This window comes from Psammomys obesus, unplaced genomic scaffold, assembly GCF_907164565.1.
Source record: "Psammomys obesus unplaced genomic scaffold, mPsaObe1.curated_primary_1811, whole genome shotgun sequence".
NCBI classification, from domain to species: domain Eukaryota; kingdom Metazoa; phylum Chordata; class Mammalia; order Rodentia; family Muridae; genus Psammomys; species Psammomys obesus.
Window position 1 is genome coordinate 1,336,631 of NW_026585504.1, and position 19,751 is coordinate 1,356,381.

The 19,751-nt window shown below is 40.8% G+C and overlaps 1 protein-coding gene across 7 annotated transcripts in view; it reads right to left on the bottom strand.

Annotated features, from left to right (window-relative positions):
- Positions 1 to 19,751, bottom strand: part of Plcb1 (phospholipase C beta 1) — a 758,762-nt gene that overhangs the window by 36,543 nt on the left and 702,468 nt on the right. For 2 of the 7 annotated variants that reach the window (XM_055604951.1, XM_055605328.1), the window contains one exon: positions 10,657 to 13,811. The exons of 4 other annotated variants lie outside the window; for them this stretch is intronic. In XM_055604951.1, coding sequence (XP_055460926.1) covers positions 13,584 to 13,811 — 228 coding nt within the window. In that variant the 3' untranslated portion in view covers positions 10,657 to 13,583. Of the gene's footprint in view, positions 1 to 10,656; positions 13,812 to 19,751 lie in introns of those variants that run through there. One more of the 7 variants, XM_055605003.1, reaches the window with a different exon arrangement.

Sequence of the window (19,751 nt, forward strand, 5' to 3'; positions counted from 1 at the left end):
CTATCTATCTATCTATCTATCTATCTATCTATCTATCTATCTATCTAGTATTCTGCCTGCGTGTGAGCCAGGAGGTCAGAAGAAGGCACAAGATCTCATTATGAGCCCACCATGTGATTGCTGGGATTGAACTCAGGACTTTTGGAGGAGCAGCCAGTGCCCTTCACCTCTGAGCTGTCTCTCTGTCTTTTCATGTAGGCCTCCATTGCTCTGCCTCACTACTTCCCTCATCTATTTTAAAGTGTTTGCCCTCTGCTAATGCTCGGTATCAGGACCACTGGAGTTTTTCTGTTGTTTTCAGGTCCCATTGCGATAGAGGAATTTCTTGCCACTGTCTCAGCACTATTTGCTGATATCGAGTGCTCCCTCTCTGGGTCTTGCTATTTACTGTGGTCCTTTATGAGGAGGCAAAAATTCCTCTCTGACACTTGCGACCTTATTACTCTTACCATCCTAAATATAAACAATTCTCTCAGAAAGTGGCCATTGTAGCCTCATTTCATTTAACCCTGTGTCCATCATTAGAGGCCTTCTGCAGTCCCTCTGAGCACGTGTACTTCTGACTGAAAAGGCCTGGGGACAGACTGCACACCTCTAGCCCCCACCTTGCTGCATCCACCCCTGAAAGTTGAGCACAGAAAGACACAGCGTTTTAAGTTAATGAAAGGTCTGGTAGAGAAAATGTTTGGGGGCAAAGCAGTATAATGTTTTAGGTTCCAAAGCCATCAGCCTTTCCTGTTGGAAATATTGTCCTAGATTCAGACGTGGGGGCCTGCCTGAGCGCGTGCTGTGAGGGCCCCATTCCAGGCTTCCTCTGGCCGTGCTTCCTCTACAAAAATGCGGTTTCTGAACCTGAGACATGTGCTAACCTGGGGGGCACTAGACCCTTCTTCCGTGGGTGTCAGAATGCGTTTCCCAAATATTCCCAGTCCAATTCCAGGTCTCCTCAGGCCTCTACCCTGGCTCTACCCACTAAAAATCAGCCAAGCTGAAATTGTCTTTACTTCGAAGTCTCATAACTAGGCAAAGGTCAACTGTAGGCTTACCACTTGATGATTTACAATCCCTATTATAGGAGGTTTTAGACACCCGAGACCTGTCACCGACGCAGTGGAACTCTTCTTGATGCATTGGGTGATAGGACGAAGAGATTCCCTGATAACATGCTCCTTCTCTGGAGGAGGTTGGCCACAGTATGCACTCGACTGGACGTGTTGGAGCTGACACCCTGGCAGAGACCCACACCCAATGACCAGATTCTCCAAGTCTTGGTGGGCTAACTGTAAGATATGCCTTACACGCCTTTTCAAGGAGGAGTGAACAGAGCCCTGTTGTCTACCAAGATAACTTACTTAACAAAATATCTTTCTTTGGCTCCTCTCACATATTTGCCTCATATTCAGAAGCTAGAATAAAGGAGGAAAACAGAATCAGAACCGGGAATTGGGAAACACTGTATGTTTTCAAATATATAAAGGAAGAGTCCTTTTAGTAGCTGTTAGAGTGTGTTGTGAATCAGTCTAGCTTGCCTTAATTTTACAGAGGCAGTAAAATCCTTATCTCTTAAATTAGCTACTTGGACTCATAAACCATGTGTGGAACATGAGCTCCATCCCAGGTTAAAGGCTTGGCTGCCTTTGCTGTATGAAAAAGGGAGTAACTAGGGGAGCAACCAAACAGAACGGAGGGATGTTCCATGTCAGGTGTCCAGGTCTGGGGCGGGCGTGCCCATGCACACCTCCATAGCAATAGTGTTTCTGTGATGAAAGGACAGTTGTCTCTTCCTCCTTCAAAGTTGTGCTGGGCTAAAGACACAGGTTGATTCATGTTGAGAGAGTAACCTAAAAGATAGGCTGATCCGGACATGATTATTACCAAGAAACTGGCACCGTGTGTCCTATGACAGAGTCCACGTTTGGCACCTCGTTAATAAGTGTGTGTTGACCAAATGTATGGTCGGGGAAGTGCACACAAGCCGATTAAAGTTCTTCTTTGGAGGGTGATTCTATTGCTGCCCCTCCGTGTGCAGCTTTGGGGGTCTGAATTGGCCGACACTGGAACATTTGGGAAAGAGAAAACGATTTTCTTGGAGAGCTTATAGGATTGCTGAAAAGGCAGAAAAAAAAGGGAACCTAAATCCAGAGAAAAAGGCTGGGGAGACAAGAGCTTTCAGAGATTAGAATTTGGGGAGAAGAGTGCTGCAGGTCCTTTATCTGTGGCAGTCATATAGAGCAAGAGAAAGAAATGCAGAAAGTAGTTTTAAGAGACTGTCAGGACACAGCCGGGATACAAAGCCAATAAATTGTAATAAAATAATTAATAAAAATTTAAAAGAGAGAGAGAGAGAGACTGTCAGGAAACACATCCTATTGGGCCTTTCCTACAGAGGTGCTGGCACACAGCTATCTCTCCCTTTTAGCCACTTTCCCAGTCTTGGGACATTGCTGCTTTGAACACAATGGTACTGCAAATGGGGCTTTTTGATGGCTTTCAATAAATTAACATGCAGCCTCAGGTTCTCATAAAGCAGGTGACCCTTAGAGAAAAGAAGGAAGGAAATTATGCTATTTTCTTGATGCTAAGAAACAAATATGCTTTTTTTTTTTCTGAAATAGGATGCACTTTCATATTTGACAAGGAATTATAGTTTGTCAAGATTTTTCTCTCTTTGTTATTAGGACATTTCTTATTGACAGCTTGAGTTTTTGACAGTGTAAACTGGGTAATATGTTATGTAATGGACTTTAACTTTTAAAAGCCATTTAATCAATTTTTCCATCCACTTTTCTCTAATAAATTTCCTCCCATGGGAAACACATGAAATTATAGTGAGTTTACCAAGTATCTTGCACCTAGTTTTTAAGAGAAAAAGAAAAATCTTGGAAAATAAACTACTGATATTTAGCTAAAACATGCAGGCAATGACTTTGCAGATTCCCAGATTTGTGCTGTTGTCAACTGGTCAGAGAAGCTTCACTTTGCAGGAGGCAGAGCTTAAGGCTGAGATGGCTTATTTGCTGAGAGGATGTGCTTGTGAGTGCTCAGCTGTAGGGGGACATTCTGTATCCTTCCTCCACATCCTTCAAGGCTCAGGAACATCGTGCGTGAAGAGGAGTGCTGTTAAATGCTAGCCTTCGGACATGGCATGATTGCTCACACACAGATTCACAGCAGTTTGTATTTACCCGCATAAGATGGGTACAAGATTGAGTCAGTTGAAAATTCAAGCAGGGCGTTGGCTCTGAGTTCCTGTTCTTTGCTGCAGAGCTTCTGGCTGTTGGTGACTGCTGGGGACAGAGTCACTTTTCTTTGGTAGGGTGGCCACTGGCAGCCAGCTATGCCCGACTAGCTGACTTTATAACCATGCCTATCTGGGCAGCACGAGTTGGAATTGTTGGGTTACTTTTTTAAGAAGGTGTGTGTGTGTGTGTGTGTGTGTGTGTGTGTGTGTGTGTGTGACATGTTTTGGGAGGGGATACAAGTCAGGGGGCAGGAAGAGTTGGAAGGAAGGAGTAGGGATAGATATGAGTAAGATGCATGTGTACATGTTTGAAGTTTTCAAAGAAAAAAAAGGGAAACTACCAGATATTTTTCCTTAATTATCTACATTTTTAAAATCAGCTCCAAGAAAGATGCCCATTGGGAGAGCTTTTCCTAGATGAGATTTTGGGATAGTCAAGCACAGCTGAGTCTTGGGTCAAAAATTATAAAAGAGGACCCCAATTTAAAAATAAATATTAAAACAATTAAAAATGAACAATTCTTGAATAGACATTTCTCTGAAGATGTTCAAGCAATCACTGTGTAATATCAATCACTGTGAAGCAAGTCAAAGCCACAGTGAGATACTTGTCATGTTGATCCTGTGGCTGTGATGACAAGGACAGAGAAGAAGGAAAGCCAGCATGGCCTCATCCACTTTGGAAGATCTTCAAGAGTGAAACATGGACTTACCACTTCGACTTGGCACCTCCACTACTTGGCACACCCAAAGGCAACAGAAAATACACAGACAATCATGCAAACGCTCCTACCAGTACAATAACCAGTAACCAGAAGGTAGAAACAGACCACCTGTCAATCAAGTGTGAATGAAGAAACTGTAAATCCCAGGGCTGGAGAGATGGCTCCATAGTTAAGGATACTTGCTCTTCCAGGGGACTGGAGTTAGGTTCTTACCACCCACCTCTGGTACATATCAACACGCTCCTGTAACTCCAGCTTCAGGGAATCTGATGGATATGCACACATGTGACAAACACACATGCACATAAGTAAGAGAAAAAATGAGAAAAACTTCAGCATGTACCCTTATGAAATATTAAACTGTTAAAGAGAGGATCTCTTAGATACATGTTAGAACTTATATTACCCGTGAAACTATGCTACATTAAAGCAACCAGACACTGAAACTCACATATAGAATCTAAGTGTGTAAAATATCCAGAAAAGAAATACCTAAGGAGATAGAAAGTAGAATATTAGTTTCTAGTGGCTTGGAAAAGAAGGAAGTGGAGAGATGGTAGGAAGAGATTGCTCACAGGTATGATTTTGGGGAGAAAGAAATATTATGGAGTCAGGAAGTAATGGTTAATGAAACACTTAGAAACTACACTAAAAACCACTGAAGTATGTACTTCACTATGAAACAGTGAACTTTATGGTCCATGAATCACACTCAATAAAGATATTAGAAAAGTGAATATTCAAAGGGAGTGAAGTGACTAGACATAGCTCTTTGGTTGAGAAGGGTTCTTGGCCTTTGACAAAATCTAACAGTCTTCCATGATAAAAGTTCTGGGGAGATTAAGAATACAAGGGACATACCTCAATATAATAAAGACAGTTTACACCAAGCCCATAGCCAACATAAACTTAAATGGAGAGAAACTCAGAGCAATTCCACTAAAATCAGAAACAAGACAAGGCTGTTCCCTCTATACATATCTACTCAATACAGTACTTGTAGTTTTTGTTAGACAACTGAAGGAGATCAAGGGAACACAAATTGGAAAGGAAGAACTCAAAGTATCTTTATTGGCAGATGATATGATAGTATACACAAGTGACCTAAAAATTCCACCAGGAAACTCCTACACAGCTGATAAACACTTTTAGCAAAGTAGCTGGATACAAAATTAGTTCACAAAACTCATTAGCCATTCTATATACAAATGACAAACAGAGAGAGAAATCAGGAGGAAAATACCTTATACAACCCTCTTAAAATATAAAATATCTTAAGGTAACTCTAACCAAGCAAGTGAAAGAATTATATGAATAAAAAAACCCACAGGTCAGTGAAGAAATAAATTAAAGAAGATATCAGAAGATGGAAAAAGCTCTCATGCTCATGGATTGGAAAAATTAATTTAGTAAAAATGGTCATTCTAGCAAAAAACAATTTACATATTCAAAGAAAACCACATCAAAATTCCAACACAATTCTTCATAGATCTTGAAAAGGCAACTCTCGGCTTCATATGTACACACACACACAACTCAGGATAGTTAAAACAATCCCGAAAAATAAAAGAATTGTTTGATATATCACCATTCTCAATTTCAAGTTGTACTACAAAGCTATAGTAACAAAGACAGCGTGGTGTAGGTGCAAAAAACAAAAACAAAACAAAAAAAAACATGTAGGTCAATGGAACTGAATGAAAGACACAGACATGAATCCACATATCTATGGACACCAATTTTTGATAAGGAAGCCAGAAGTACACAGCTGGAAAAAGACAGCATCTTTAATAACTAGCAGTGGTCAAGCTGGATGGCTGCATGTTGTAGAATCCAAGTAGATCCATACTTATCACCCAGCACAAGACTCAGCTCAAAATGGATCAAAGACATCAAGATAAAACCAGTTATACTAAACCTGACAGAAGAGAATGTGGGAAATAGCTTTAAACTCATTCGCACAGGAAAAATACTTTCTGAACAGAATACCATTATTACAAGCATGATAATCAACAACTAATAAAATAGGATTCATGAAACTGAGAAGCTTCTGCATGGCAAATGACACCGCTATTCAGACAAAGCAGAGGTGACAGAATGGGAAGGGATTTTTACAACTACACTCCTCATAGAGGACTAATGTCCAAAATATACAAAACTTAATAAGCTAGATAGCAGGAAAAAAATCATCTAATTTAACAATGGGGTATGCATCTAAATGGAGAATTCTCACTAGAGGAAACTCAAGTGTCTGAGAAGTACATAAAGAAACACTCAACATCCTTAGCCATCAGGAAAATGCAAATCAAAACTACTTTGAAATATTATATCTGTCAGAATGGTTAAGATCAATAAAACAATTGTCAGCTCATGCTGGCAAGGATGTGAAGTAAGGGGAACATTCATCCATTGCTAGTGGAAGCGCAAACTTGTACAGCCACTATGGAAAGCATTGCGGCAGTTCCTCACAAGATGGGAATAAATCTACGTCAAGATCTAGCCATAGCACTCTTGGGCAAAAACCCAGATGATTCTTTATCCTACAACAACGGTGCTTACTTGCTCAACTACGTTCATTGCTATACTATTCATAATAGCTAGAAATTGGCAACAACTAGATTTCCTTCATCAGAAGAATGGATAAAGCAAGTATGGTGCATTTATACAATTTGGTGTTATTCAGCAGTTAAAAACAATGATATTTGGCAGTCAAATGTGTGGAACTAAAAATATATATATATATAATATATTATATATATCTATAATATATTATATATATCATTCCGAGGTAACCCAGAAACACAAATATGGTATATATTTGTTTATACATAGATATTAGATGTTAAGTCAATGATAACTAAGCTCCAATCCACAGAATCATAGAGAGTAGGTATGGAGTAGGGGACTATAGGATACAGACAGATCTCATTATCAAAGGGGAATAGAATAAATAATTATGGATAGATTGGGGAAGGGGCAAGAATGGGCGGATCAACTTGAGAGGGATAAGGGACAAGAGGTTGAGGAGGGAATACAAGGAGAGATAGCTAAAGTTAAAGGTCATGTGGGAATTAGTACGGAAATCTAATAGAGACTTCCTAAATACATATATGAAGATGATCTAAATGAAATTGCAAATAATGGGGAAGACAGATTTCCCAACTGGCCATCTCTTGTCACCAAGTGAAGCTTCAAGTGCCAGGATTGGGTTACATCAAATTGAGTTTTTGGCTGAAGGGATCCTGTGGGAATCCCCAAACAATTCAGGCTGCTGCAAAGACTATAGGTTGCTCTCTACAAATTGACAGCAAGACCCTATTGTTGAAGACACCATCTACAAAACTCATTGAACATGGAGAAATCCAGCTGGTGACTACAAAGATCCTTTATCTCTATGTTCTAGTGTGTTTGATACAGAAAAGTACTTTGCACACTACTTTCTCAATACTGCTTGGGTGACCAAGAAGCAGATCAGATAGTCCAGGGATCTAGCAGAAAACCAAATACCAATGGTCTTAAAAGTTGTGATAAATGACTCCTTAACGATGTTCTGCTATACTCATAGACCTGTGATCTTGTTCACCCATCACCAGAGAAGCTTTTCCCTACAGCAGATGAGACCAGGTACAGAGACATATAGACAGATGTTATTCAGAGTGAGAGGGAGAGAGCAAGAGATAGACAGAGGGAGAGATGAGGAGAGAGAGAGAGAGAGAGAGGGAGAGAGAGGGGGGGGGAGAGAGAGAGAGATATCTTGGAACACTCAGCCCTAAATAGAATGTCTCCATTAAGTCCCCCAATGCTCAGAGCTCAGGGAACCCCTTGGAAGAGGGAGATGAAATAGTTTGTAAGAGGCAGAGGGAATGGAAGAAAGCATGGAAAGAAGGCTCTAAGTCAACGTGAGCAAAGCTCACATGAACTCACAGAGACCGAAGCATCAAACACAGGGCTGCGCAGGTCTGCACCAGGTCTTTTGCATACATATAGCTTTCAGCTTAGTGTTTTTGATGGGATTCTTGAGTGTGTGAACAAGTGGGTCTCTAATTCTTCTTTCGTTTGTTTTTTGTTTTTGAGACAGGATTTCTCTGTGTAGCCCTGGCTGTCCTGGAACTCGCTTTGTTAATCAGGCTGGCCTCAAATTCACAGAGTTCCACCTGCCTCTGCCTATCAAGTGCTGGGATTAAAGGCGTATGCCACCACCACTTGGGGAGGGGTCTCTCATTCTTGTGCCTTCTTTTGGGCTGTTTTCCTTCTGCTGGTTTGTCTTGTCTTATTATGTTACATTTCTATTATTACATTTTATTATTATCTCTTAGAAGCCCATAGAGACAGAAAGGCAGTGGATTTGGAGGAAAGGGGAGGTAGGGAGGAACTGGGAGGAGTGGAAGGAGAAGAAACTATAGTCAGGATATATTAAATGAGAAAACAATCTATTTTCAATAAGATAAAAATAAAAATAAAGAAGAGGGGAGGCTCCTGAGGTTTTTCTTGAGACAGAGAGGCTGGCCTGCACCCATGAGATCCAAAATGAGCCTATCTTTCCCCACCAGTGTCTCAGGACCTAACCATCAGAGAGTGACCTCCTGCTACCAGAAACTATTCTGTGTTTGCAGGTTGATGCCTTGACTCAAGGACATGATGGCATTGACACTGGGTTTGCTCACTGATGGAGAAAGTACACACTATGACACAAACTTCAGTCTGTTGTTTGTTGTATTTTCATATGTTGCTAATTCAGGAAGTCCCTAAAGCTCTGAAGTTTCAGTGGATGGCATTTACTGTTTAGATATGAGTTGTCTGCTTTGCTTCTACCTCTGCAATAATAGCTAAGTGGACAAATGAACATTTTCACCACAAACATACTACTACTCATCCATTGAACACATTGTGGTGAGTGGAAGGAGTGGCTTGTAGGGCATGATATCTGCTTGAGAGAGAGTCATGAAAGAGAGAAAGAGAAAAGAATGAGAGAAGAAGAAAGGAATATTCTAGGCATCTAGGGAAGATCATTTGGAGCCCGGTGGGTGAGACAGTGTATGAGGCCAGAGGAAGATGGAGAGGACATTGTGCTAACTAGGAAGGTCTGGTGGAAGCACCTTGTTTAAGATCTCAGGCACTTACTGAGGACTTAGTCTTCATCCTGGAGACAGCTGGAATCATGTAATGGCTTTCCATTGCCTTTGGACTTTGACATTCCTAGTCAAGCTACAGCATGAGGAAAGGGTTACATGACTGACAATGAATTACAGAACTTGGGTAGGTGGGAGGTGATGATAGGCAAGTGACAGAGAGCAAACAAGCATGGGTTATCAAGGGCTCAAAACTGACTGACCTGGATTGGCCATTTGTTTGAAAAGGGATAAGGGAGAAAGTACTGTCAAAAATAATGTTGGGGTGTGGGAATGTAGCTCAGTTTGCAGTGTTTGCCTAGAATACAACATCCTGGATTTGATGCCTAGCATGATACCACACTCCTATAATCCTAGCACTTGGCAGTGGAGACAAGATGATGAGATAGTCAAGGCTATCCTCCCTTACACAGCGAGTTCAAGGCCAGCCTGGCATACATAAGACACTGCCTCAGAAACAAAAAAAACAAAACAAGACATAACAACAAGCAAAACAAACCCTTAACGCCAATGGGCAACGTCTTGGGCAACTGGAGTAATATTTTTTCACTGATGATGAAAGCAAAGGGGTTGGAATGCCATAAGGGTAACAGACATTCTACTAGAGCACACTCCATATGGCTAAAGACAACTATATGGTTACAATTTCCACCTAACGCTTAGGCTTCTTCAGTGACCAGAACTCTGCCCTACGTGGGATGAGTCAGGATTGTTCCTCTCTGTGAAGCTGGGGGAGAACTTTTGTCAGCACTAATGATAACTGTCTGCCTGAACACATGTGACTTTTAGATTTGGTCATAAAACGCTTCACCAATCTTCCCTGGCTGCCTCAGAAGCCTTGCTTTTGGATTCTGGATACCTTGTTATCAGAAAGCTCGGGATGCAGTGAGGGCACTGTGGTGGTCTAGCCCAGATCCACATCCAGTCTCTGAGCTGATGCAGCACCTCATCCATGGGTGTCTAGATTCAAGCCCTAAAGCATCCAGTTATCCCCAGGCATGGCAGGTAGACACAGGCAGCCCAAGCTGAACTCTGCCCTATTGGAATTCCTGACTCTGACCCCTAAATCTACAACAGACAAGAGATTATTCGGAGTCAACAACACACCAATAGATAATTGGCACGATGCATTTAGGATGTCTTCATGACATGGACAGAGAACTCACACATACATTCCTTTTCCCACTAATGTTACAAACTACATATTTCATTTTAAAAAACTTGTAAGTTGCACCATCTCTTTTATGCATTTCCATTATTTGTCAAAAACATTTGCTTTGCTTTCTTTAGGTTAGGAAGAGAGGGAGAAAGAAAAGGATGACCAGAGATAAAAAGAAGAAACTTCCTCATGGGGGTAGTGACAAGATCGGTGCCACTACTGGAGGGTGGTGATGGCACAGTGGCCACAGCTGTGCCCTCTGCACAGCGCCACAGAGTCTGGTCCACCTGGGCACTGGTCTGTTGTGTAAGGTGGGCATTACACGCTGATGACTGGCACCCTGTCCATTGTCACTGTCCTCCCTGTAAAATGTGCTCTGACTCTAAGAAGGTCCAGCTGGACTGTGTTAAGAAATTTTTATTGTTTCCTTTGGATTTGTGATGAAAGCACATAAAATTACAAGTGGAAGAAACATCATGCCACAAAATTGCATAGAATGATTACAAAAATGTGAATTATGCATTTTAAATAATTTGAGATAGAAGAATCCAAATATGTACATTTTAAGAGCATCAAATACTTTGCCCTGTCTCTCTTTTTCATCTCAAATGACAAAAGCCACAAATGTTCACTCCATGACGAACAGTATTAGCACAGTGCAGAAGGGCAGCGTTAAGTTCAAAGGAATGCAAGCAATGGCCCTTTCTTTTGGAACCTAATTAATGACTGCTTATCCGTTACAGGAGTTTTAATTAATGTATGGTGGTACTGAAATGTTAGAAACCAAAACACATGGCATGTCCTTAGAACTTTGAACATTGATTTTACACGGTCCAACCACGATATTCTCAGTAGTTTAAAGGTGTCGGGGACACAGTCTAATTTAATGCATGATTCTACTCTCTAATATAGGAAAAACCACAGTACAGAATTTCACACATTCAACAAAAAAACAAGGCAAATACATAAAGGCACAAAACTGCACATCATACAGACCCCCTTTCTTCACCTTTATCTATTTTCAAGTAATAATAATATTATTAATGGATAGAATCACGGTAGTAGTTTCGATGATCAAGATGCAGTGTTACACACTACCTCACAACTGCAAAAAGTGTCACTGTACAGATATAAAAAATGTTATTACAGTAAATGACCAAATACAAAACATTGGAAAATGACTAGAATCACCAAGGTAATGAAGTCCAACTACCAAAACGGGGCTTGAAAGTCAGGGTCAGTCAACCTCAGTCACTGTGTGGACTACGATGAAATCCTCTGCTCTGCAGCAACCACCGTGTAAGGTCTGAATGCTGTTGTCTGTCCGTTCTCCAGTTTTCAACAGTCTGTGATGACGTCTGTGAACATTCCATTTAGGCCCTTCATGCCTCTTTCTGAGTAATGCCTTTCCTCCAAACTGCAAAAGTGCTTTACAAAAGAGTTCTCTTCGTTGGAAGGTGAGTTTTAGTAAGCGTCTAATTAACACTCTTGATCCTTCAGACAAAATACAATCATCTCTAAAGGGGATGTGATTTTTCCCCTTGTTTCTCACTAGATTTTTTTTAATCAAACACTTTCATGGTGTTCGAAGCAAGCCTTCATTTTGATTAAAACTTAATTATGATCTTAGTTATTGCTTAAAGTTAAATAAAATCTTTTCCATAAAAATAATAAATTCTTGAAAAAAAAATTTCAGGACACAACTGGTTTTTGCATTATAAAATGCTTTGCTAAATTATAACCAGACAGGTTCACTTTAAAATAAAATGAAGCCATGAGTATGTCATTGCTGGGTTTTAATCTTCTTTGTCTCACTCTCCAAACCATATTTTTTTTCTATATAATATTATTTATTAAGACCTTTAATAATGTTTTTATTAACTTTAACATGATATAATTTGTCCCTCTTATTACCCTTAGAATAAAGTAAGAACTAAGAAAGACATGACTAATTGAAGTAAATATACAAACTAAAATATAATCAAAGCTTTATTACTATTATAATAAAATTGAAATTAGTTAAAATTTATTGAAGGTAGTAATACATTTGCACTCTATTTCCTATGCATTTTTGCATATTCTGACCATTAAAACAAGCTCAAAAATCTGATACTTAAAATCCAAGTTTTGATCCTACAAATTTTTTTAGCAAATTCATATTCTAAATTCTAAATCTACCTCAAGTTGCATCAATGACTCCATAAACTGACTCTTAGCGTTTCCATATAACTTAATATCCATGTAACATATATTTGACCCATTTTCTCTGTCCCTGTATCCCTGAACTGTCTTTTAAATCTATGGAAGAGACTGGGTCCCTGCCAATTAACAAACATACATGTACACTCATGCGTGTGTGTGTGTGCACTTACGTAGCGGGGTGCATACATGTACTATATACACGGAGACAATGTGTATCATCTATACATGTGCATTTAGACAAATATTCTATCTTCCTTTCTACAGTAAAAATAAATGAGCCACAGAAAACAGCTAACAACAAAATGACCCACTGGATCCTGTTCAGTCTGGCTGAAATCCAGATGAATACACATCAGCTCCACTCTTCCTCAACAGAACAGACCAGTTGTAGCTTTTTGACAGCTTCAGGTCAACAAGTGACAGACAACCAAAGGCATGCGGCCCAATATGCAACCCATCTTGCTAACTGTGAAATGGCTTCACTGGGAAATGATACAATCAAGTGATTTTTTTTTTTTTAATAAAAGAAACTAGCTTATATGAGTCACTATGGTATCTAATAAAGCCATGTCAATAGCAAATACAGATGTCTCTGTGATAAATAAATTAGCAAACTGCAAGCCACCAGTGCCTGCAAAGCAAAGGATGAAACCATTTACTGTACATGTACTTGGAAACATGGACCTGCAGGGCAGTTAGGTAAATGGCGCTCAAAGCGGGAAGATCCATATGTTAAACGGTGCTATGCGCTTCTCCAGCTATTTTTTACTTTGAAGTACTTTACACCAGGGCTTCAAATGAAGACATGAGCTCAAGTTTTCTTCCAAGAAGATGCTGTCCTTCCTTACACATTCCATGGAGCCTGGGAGCTTTCTGCTTTCAATTTACTATTGGAAAGAAAAGGTCCTGCATCCATGCACCCTTCTCTCTAGACTGGCAATAGTTTCCACATGACACATGGAACCTCGGGTATGGGACCTTCACACGGATCCTTCTGGACTCTCCCTTTGGTGTGGATTTCAGGCTAAGGGATGTTTCTCAGGAAGATGTCCTGGGCAGTGATCTTTATCATTTGAGTCGGACGATGCTCAAGCAGCCGTGCATTTCTGGAAGGCCTGGCAGGCACCTCACAGAGGGGTATCAAACTCTCTTCCTGGGTTCTCTCCTTCTAGCTCCTCACTGGAGGGAGACTTGTGGTTCACCTTTCCAGGCTCTGAGGCCAGGGTGGGAGGGGCAGAACTGTGACTGCTGTCTTCACTGATCTTCCCTTTCATGGCCTCCTGCACGAACTCCAGAATCTCCAGGGGCAGTCTTTTGAACTTGTCTTGGTATTCTTGCTCCAGCTCCATCTGTAGCTGCGAGACAGCAGGAGAGGATAAGGTTTGAGGTTGTATATCTAAACTCAACCATACAGAAGCTCTTTCACAGAGAGAATAAATGGACTTGCAATGCCACTCACTGCTCTTCTACAGCTTAGTAGGACATACCACTCATTCACAGCTGAAAACCAAGTTCTGATCACATGTGGTAGAAGCAAGCCTAAGGACTTCGCTAAGACAAATAAACACAACGATGAACACACCCACACACACCTGGAAAAGCTTATAGAGGTAGTATATAAGATTTAAATTCTTACACTTAGGAATTGATTGAGTGATGGTAACAGCAGGACTTGCCAAAGCCAACTGTAAACAGGGCAGGGGGAGGCTGAGGGGACTTTGGTACAGAGGGAGGGTGACTCTCAGGGGCAGGGCTTCAGCTGCAGGCTGGGAAGTTAGTTTCTTTATTCAGTTAGTATTTTTGTTTCTTACAGGACCTCATGCATGCTAAGCAGACCCTTTCCCACTGATCTATAGCTCAAGAGGATTGGTGCCTTTAAAGCCATGTTGTCAACCTTCCTAACGCTGTGTCACTTCTTCCTGTTGTGGTCACCCCCAACCATAAAACTTTTTCATTGCTGCTTCCTGACTACAATTTGTTACTGTTATAAATCATAATGTAGACGTCCGATATTCAGGACATCTGATATGCAAAGCCTGTGAAAAGGTCGTCCGACCCCAAAAGGGTTGCGAGCCATGGCTGAGGACTGCTGCTTTAAGGAAAAGCTTGCTGAGGTTTTTCAAATGAACACAACTCATGCACAACAGTACCTTTGCTATGACTTCTTTTTATCACTTCCTTATTTTTTTTTTCCAAAGCAATTTTTATTTGTCTTTTAAAGTGTTACAGCTACCTTTTAAATGTCTTCTACTTCATCTGTTTTATGCCTTGAAAATTTCAAGACCTTTTTAATGTCAAGGGAGTCTTTCTTTACATACAGATTTATGCAGCTGCCTTAGCTATAAAATGGTTGTAAAATCATGTTTCTCATGCAGGAGTCAAGTAGGGTGCTTGTAGCAGCGAGGGTGGCTTACAAGAAAACTCTGTTGTCTGAGCCCAGATAAGATTCCAAATGTGAAATGTCATTCAGTCTCCTGAAGAGAGTGCTCCTTTACTGTCCTTGTTAGACTGGAGGCAATGATTTCAACAGCACCTGGGAGGGCACGGCGGGACGGTCACCATGGGTACAAGGTGAGCCTGAGCTACACAGTGAGTTTCAAAAACAAAAACAGTCAAACAAAGCCCACGAAGTCCTTAAGATCTGACAGTGGTTTGGTGCTAATCAGCCTTTTAATGTGCACAGACCGTCTTGGGCTTGGCCTTGACCCTCAGTCTGGATGCGGGGGTGGGCCCAGCCTCCACATGCTCAGCTGTCCTGCTGGAGGCCAGTGCAGCTGCTCACATTACTTACACTTATCTTCTAAGTCCCCAGCTCTATGCTGGCCACATCCCAGGCTGGATGTCCTCTATCTGCAGCAACAAGTGAGGCCTCTCCTACTTGGCTTTGACGCTCTCAGCTCCTAATGTGAAGGCAGTCCCCGGGGTGGCTGCCCTTGTGGGTCTGAACCTCTTCTCTGGACATTGCCAGCCACTGGACAGCATCCCGTTGCTCAGCTTCTTCACTGTTGCTTCAGGCCAGAGATATTTTGCCAAGTTTTAGCGATTTAATCTATATATCTATGCATAATCATCTCTGCAACTCTGAAGCTCCCAAAATTTCAAAATGTGGAAAATTTTGGTAAATCTGTGACCAACTCCGCTAGAATGACAGCAGTAGAGGCATTTGTAGTCTCCCTCTTAGGTTCTCCCTTGTGCATTTTAGTGCAGAAAGGTTTATTTGTATAGTTAGTGTATAGACCAGGCTTTCTCGGAGTGCTGCACTCACGGTATATACAATGCATTGCCTCTCCAAGTAAAAACAGTTATGATTTCTAAAAAGCAATGGACTGGAAGCACGGCAGATAACGGATTCTGGATCTTGATGAATGACCTTCTCCAGCACAGATATTAAATGGAGTCTGAAAAAAAATGGTTTAGCCTGAGTATTCAAAGTCAACTTTTTCCCCCTCTCAAAGAAAATACTTGTATTTACATTTGTGTGTGTGTGTGTGTATGGAGAAAGAGAGTGAGAGAACAAGAGAGAGTGAGAGAGGGATATATAGAGAGAGATGATTCATCATCATAGTTTTAAAAATATGAGAAAATGCCCCAAAAATCAGACAACACTTTTTAAAGATGTTGGTAATTTGACTCCTGTAAAGACTTAATTTTTATAATTTAATTTTAATAATCACTGACCTAACTGTGGCTAAGTCATAGCCATCCTGGACTTTTCCTTTCATCATGAGGTAGAAGCAGATTTTATTGCACTCCGAACTAGGTCATCGCCTCACAGTTTGGATGAAATGTCATATATGCTACTCTTTAGAAAAGTCGTTCAATTATTAATAAGCTAAGTTCAAAATTGTATTTACCATTAGGTGTCAAGTTAAACATTTTCCTTTGTCTATTTCTCTTCTTATAAACTAATGATCTGTTCATTGTAAGAAAACATAAAAAGGACGCAGGCAAAATTTTGGAGCTATTCTACAAAGTCTCATCCAACCAGAGCTAGTGCAGCTCAAGGACTGTTGATTACTGGGGCCAAGAAAGTCACAGGAGTGAGAGAAGCAGGCTGTGTGAAGCGAGAGTAGGGGGGCGAGACTGCAGCTGGAGAAGACAGAACCCAACCAACGTTGATGCCTGCAGCTAGGTTCTAGCTGAGGCCTGTCAGACACTGGTTTTTCAAGAAAAAAAAAAAAAAAAGTGGGTTCTCTAATAAGGGGAACGGACTGTTTCTGACATGAACTCAGAGGTTGGCTCTTTGACATACCCCCAACTCTGAGGGAGGAACAGACTTGCTAGGCCACAAAGGAGGACATTGCAGCCAGTCCTGAAGAGAACTGATAAGCTAGGGTCAGATGGAAGGGGAGGAGGACCTCCCCTATCAGTGGATTTAGAGAGGGGCAGGAAGGAGATGAGGGAGGGAGGGTGTGATTGGGAGAGAATGAGGAAGGGGGCTACAGCTGGGATACAAAGTAAATAAACTGTAACTAATATAAAAAAATAAAAATTTAATTAAAAAGAGAAAAAACAAAAACACAATAATTGAATTTTTCAAGTGAGAGTTTCTGATTTTTTTTATAGTCAGCAATCAAACAAATATTTGTCAGTCTAATGACATTTTCCAACACTGAGCAGTTATCTGAAATAGGTGTGTCAGCCCTGGGTTTCGGTGATCTTTCCGGTGCCCCCTCCCCCTTCAGAGCTAGCCTTGATATATAAAGCAGGTGCCTGATCCTCACAGGTAGCCTCAAGTGCTGTATGAGGGTTGAAGGCAGCTACTGGGGTGTCACATTTGAGGACAGAACGGGCCCTGAAGCCCACCCCAGGGCAGTTCCCTTTCAGTTAGATCTTGCATTAACCTGAGGCCTGCAAGCCTGAGGTTTGGCCTTGCCTCTTTAGACAGGGTTGGATGGCAGGTAAGCCTGGGTGACAGCCTCTGCTGTCACCTTCACCTTCACTCCCCATTCAGTAGAGAGCAATTACTTTCTGTGCTTCCTATGAATTTTGTGCTACAAATAACCTCTAAGTGAAGCTAGGCAGATGCTAAGAAGCTGGTCTTCCCTGTGCTCTGCATGAGAAGCTGTTAACTCATGAGGCGGGCTGAAACCAGCATGTTTGTGTTCCAGGCAGACAGCATTAACTATGTGTGGTGGCTTGAGCTGGTGCTTTAGTCACAGGTATTTTCAGAAGTGGGCCAGAGGGTGACCTGGACATGAGTTCAAGATCAGCCTGGATAAAGGGCTAAGGACTCACTGCCCAAAGCTGCCCTGTTTCCCCGGGAGACAGCATTTTACTTACACATATTTTGTGTTCTAAGTACATAATTGTATTTTAAAAAATTCCAAGAAGTATTTTAAGACAAAAACAAATTAACAGAAAGAAAGAAAAGGATAGCACACATAGCCTTTGCTTGGGTAAGCCTACTTTTTGGGAATCTGGCTTACAGGCATGAGCTTAACGATGCTCAAAGCATTATGCTGTTGACTGTATGCACAAAATAAATGAACAGTGGAGACAAGAAAAAAACAGACCCAATGTCAACCTTCGTAAATAATCTTAACTGTACATTTCTTTGCTGAACGCACACATTCTGAGTTTGTGTGGTTAGTTGCTTGCACTGTCATTTGAGTTGGCTCTCAAAAACTAGAAGCTAACTACAGATTTCATTAAATGGAGCATAAACATCTGATTTGGCAAGTATATTCAACAGGTATCTGTTTCTATCTCCTCTTACCACAAGTTTGTGGTGTCTCGGTAAGCTGGCTCTATTATCAGTGATGGTATTTGAGACCTAGAGAACTTGGTAGCCACTGCACCTTGATTTTGCCAAGACCTGTTTTGTTCTCTCAACTGGCAGTTATGATGTGAAGTCAAATTCTAGATCTGAATGAAGTTTCTTCCATAATTTCTTACATAATTGGTAATTCTTTGCTCTTCATCAGAGGTAGATGGTGGTTTCTAACTATTTCATATTTAGTTGATACTTTTCTGTAATGAACAGCTAGATCCTGTCTCAAAAAGCAAAACAATCACCAGTGTGCACCAAGGACTTTCAACCTAGACTAAAGTTCTCCCCTGAAGGCAAGGAAAAAGTTAAACCTTTCCTTCTTTTTCTTTAATTACAAATTTTCTGAATAAGAAATTGTGAGAGTAATATTTTTTTAGTTACATAATTTTTCTTCCTCCTCCTCCTCCTTCCTCTTGCCCCCTCCTTCCTTCTCCCCTTCCCCATATACCTGCAGACGATTCTTTTTCTACCGATTCCTTGGATTTAAAACAGTTCTAATGGTTTTGTGCTTCCTGTGTGTTTAATATCGAAGTTCACATGTCTGGTGTGACTGAGGAGATCCTGTCAGGCTGGCGCTGAGGTCTGTTAGGATGTCTCTTTTGATTTTTGAGTATCTGATTGTGTGTGTGTGTGTGTGTGTGTGTGTGTGTGTATCAGGTGCCCAGACACTTTTCTATGTCCCCTGCACCAAACCTGGAAGTAGCTGCTTTCCAAGGTAGTTCTGGTTCCTGTCATGAAGGTTTTGATAAACTCAGCCCTGGGTCCTGGAAGTGCCTGTTCCCTGCTTTCAATTTCCAGTCCAAGCTGGACTGGATGATTAAAGACATTTTGAAAAGCCATTGGTACAAACTGGTATTTCAAGTGTTTTGTTTGCTTTGGTTTTTGAGGCAGTCATGCTATGTAGCCCAGGCAGGCTTGGAACTCATCATGTCAACCAGGCTGGTCTTGAACCCATGTTCTTAGTGCTGCTTCAGCTTCCTAAGTCCTGGCATTGCAAGTGTATGCCATCGTGTCTGGCTTCAATTTTAAATATAACTTTATGGTTTCTAACTTATTCAATTTTTAAAAATTGAATATTTTGCCTTCTGATAGTATTACTGTGTTTACCTCCATGCTTTATGTAAACTATGCAGAAAGTTTCAATATTATGGTCTATTCAAACAACCAAGCAGCATTCAAATTTTCCAAGATTCTTTTCATTCCCAGAATATGCTCGACTAAGAATAGTTCCCCGTTAAAGTGTGTCTAAAATAATTATATTCTTCCTGCAGTTCTGTTACCTTTGACAGACACAGAGGAAGTTTGTTCTCATTTAATCTTTTAGGTTATTTTACTTTTTTCTTTTTTACCAGTAGTAGCTATCATAGATATTTAAATTCAATTCCTGATAATCTTTTAAGCATGTATGTACGTATGTATCTGTCTGTCAATCTATCTATGTATCTATCTATATCTATCTATGTATCTTTCTGTCTATCTATCTATCTATCTATCTATCTATCTATCTATCTATCTATCTATG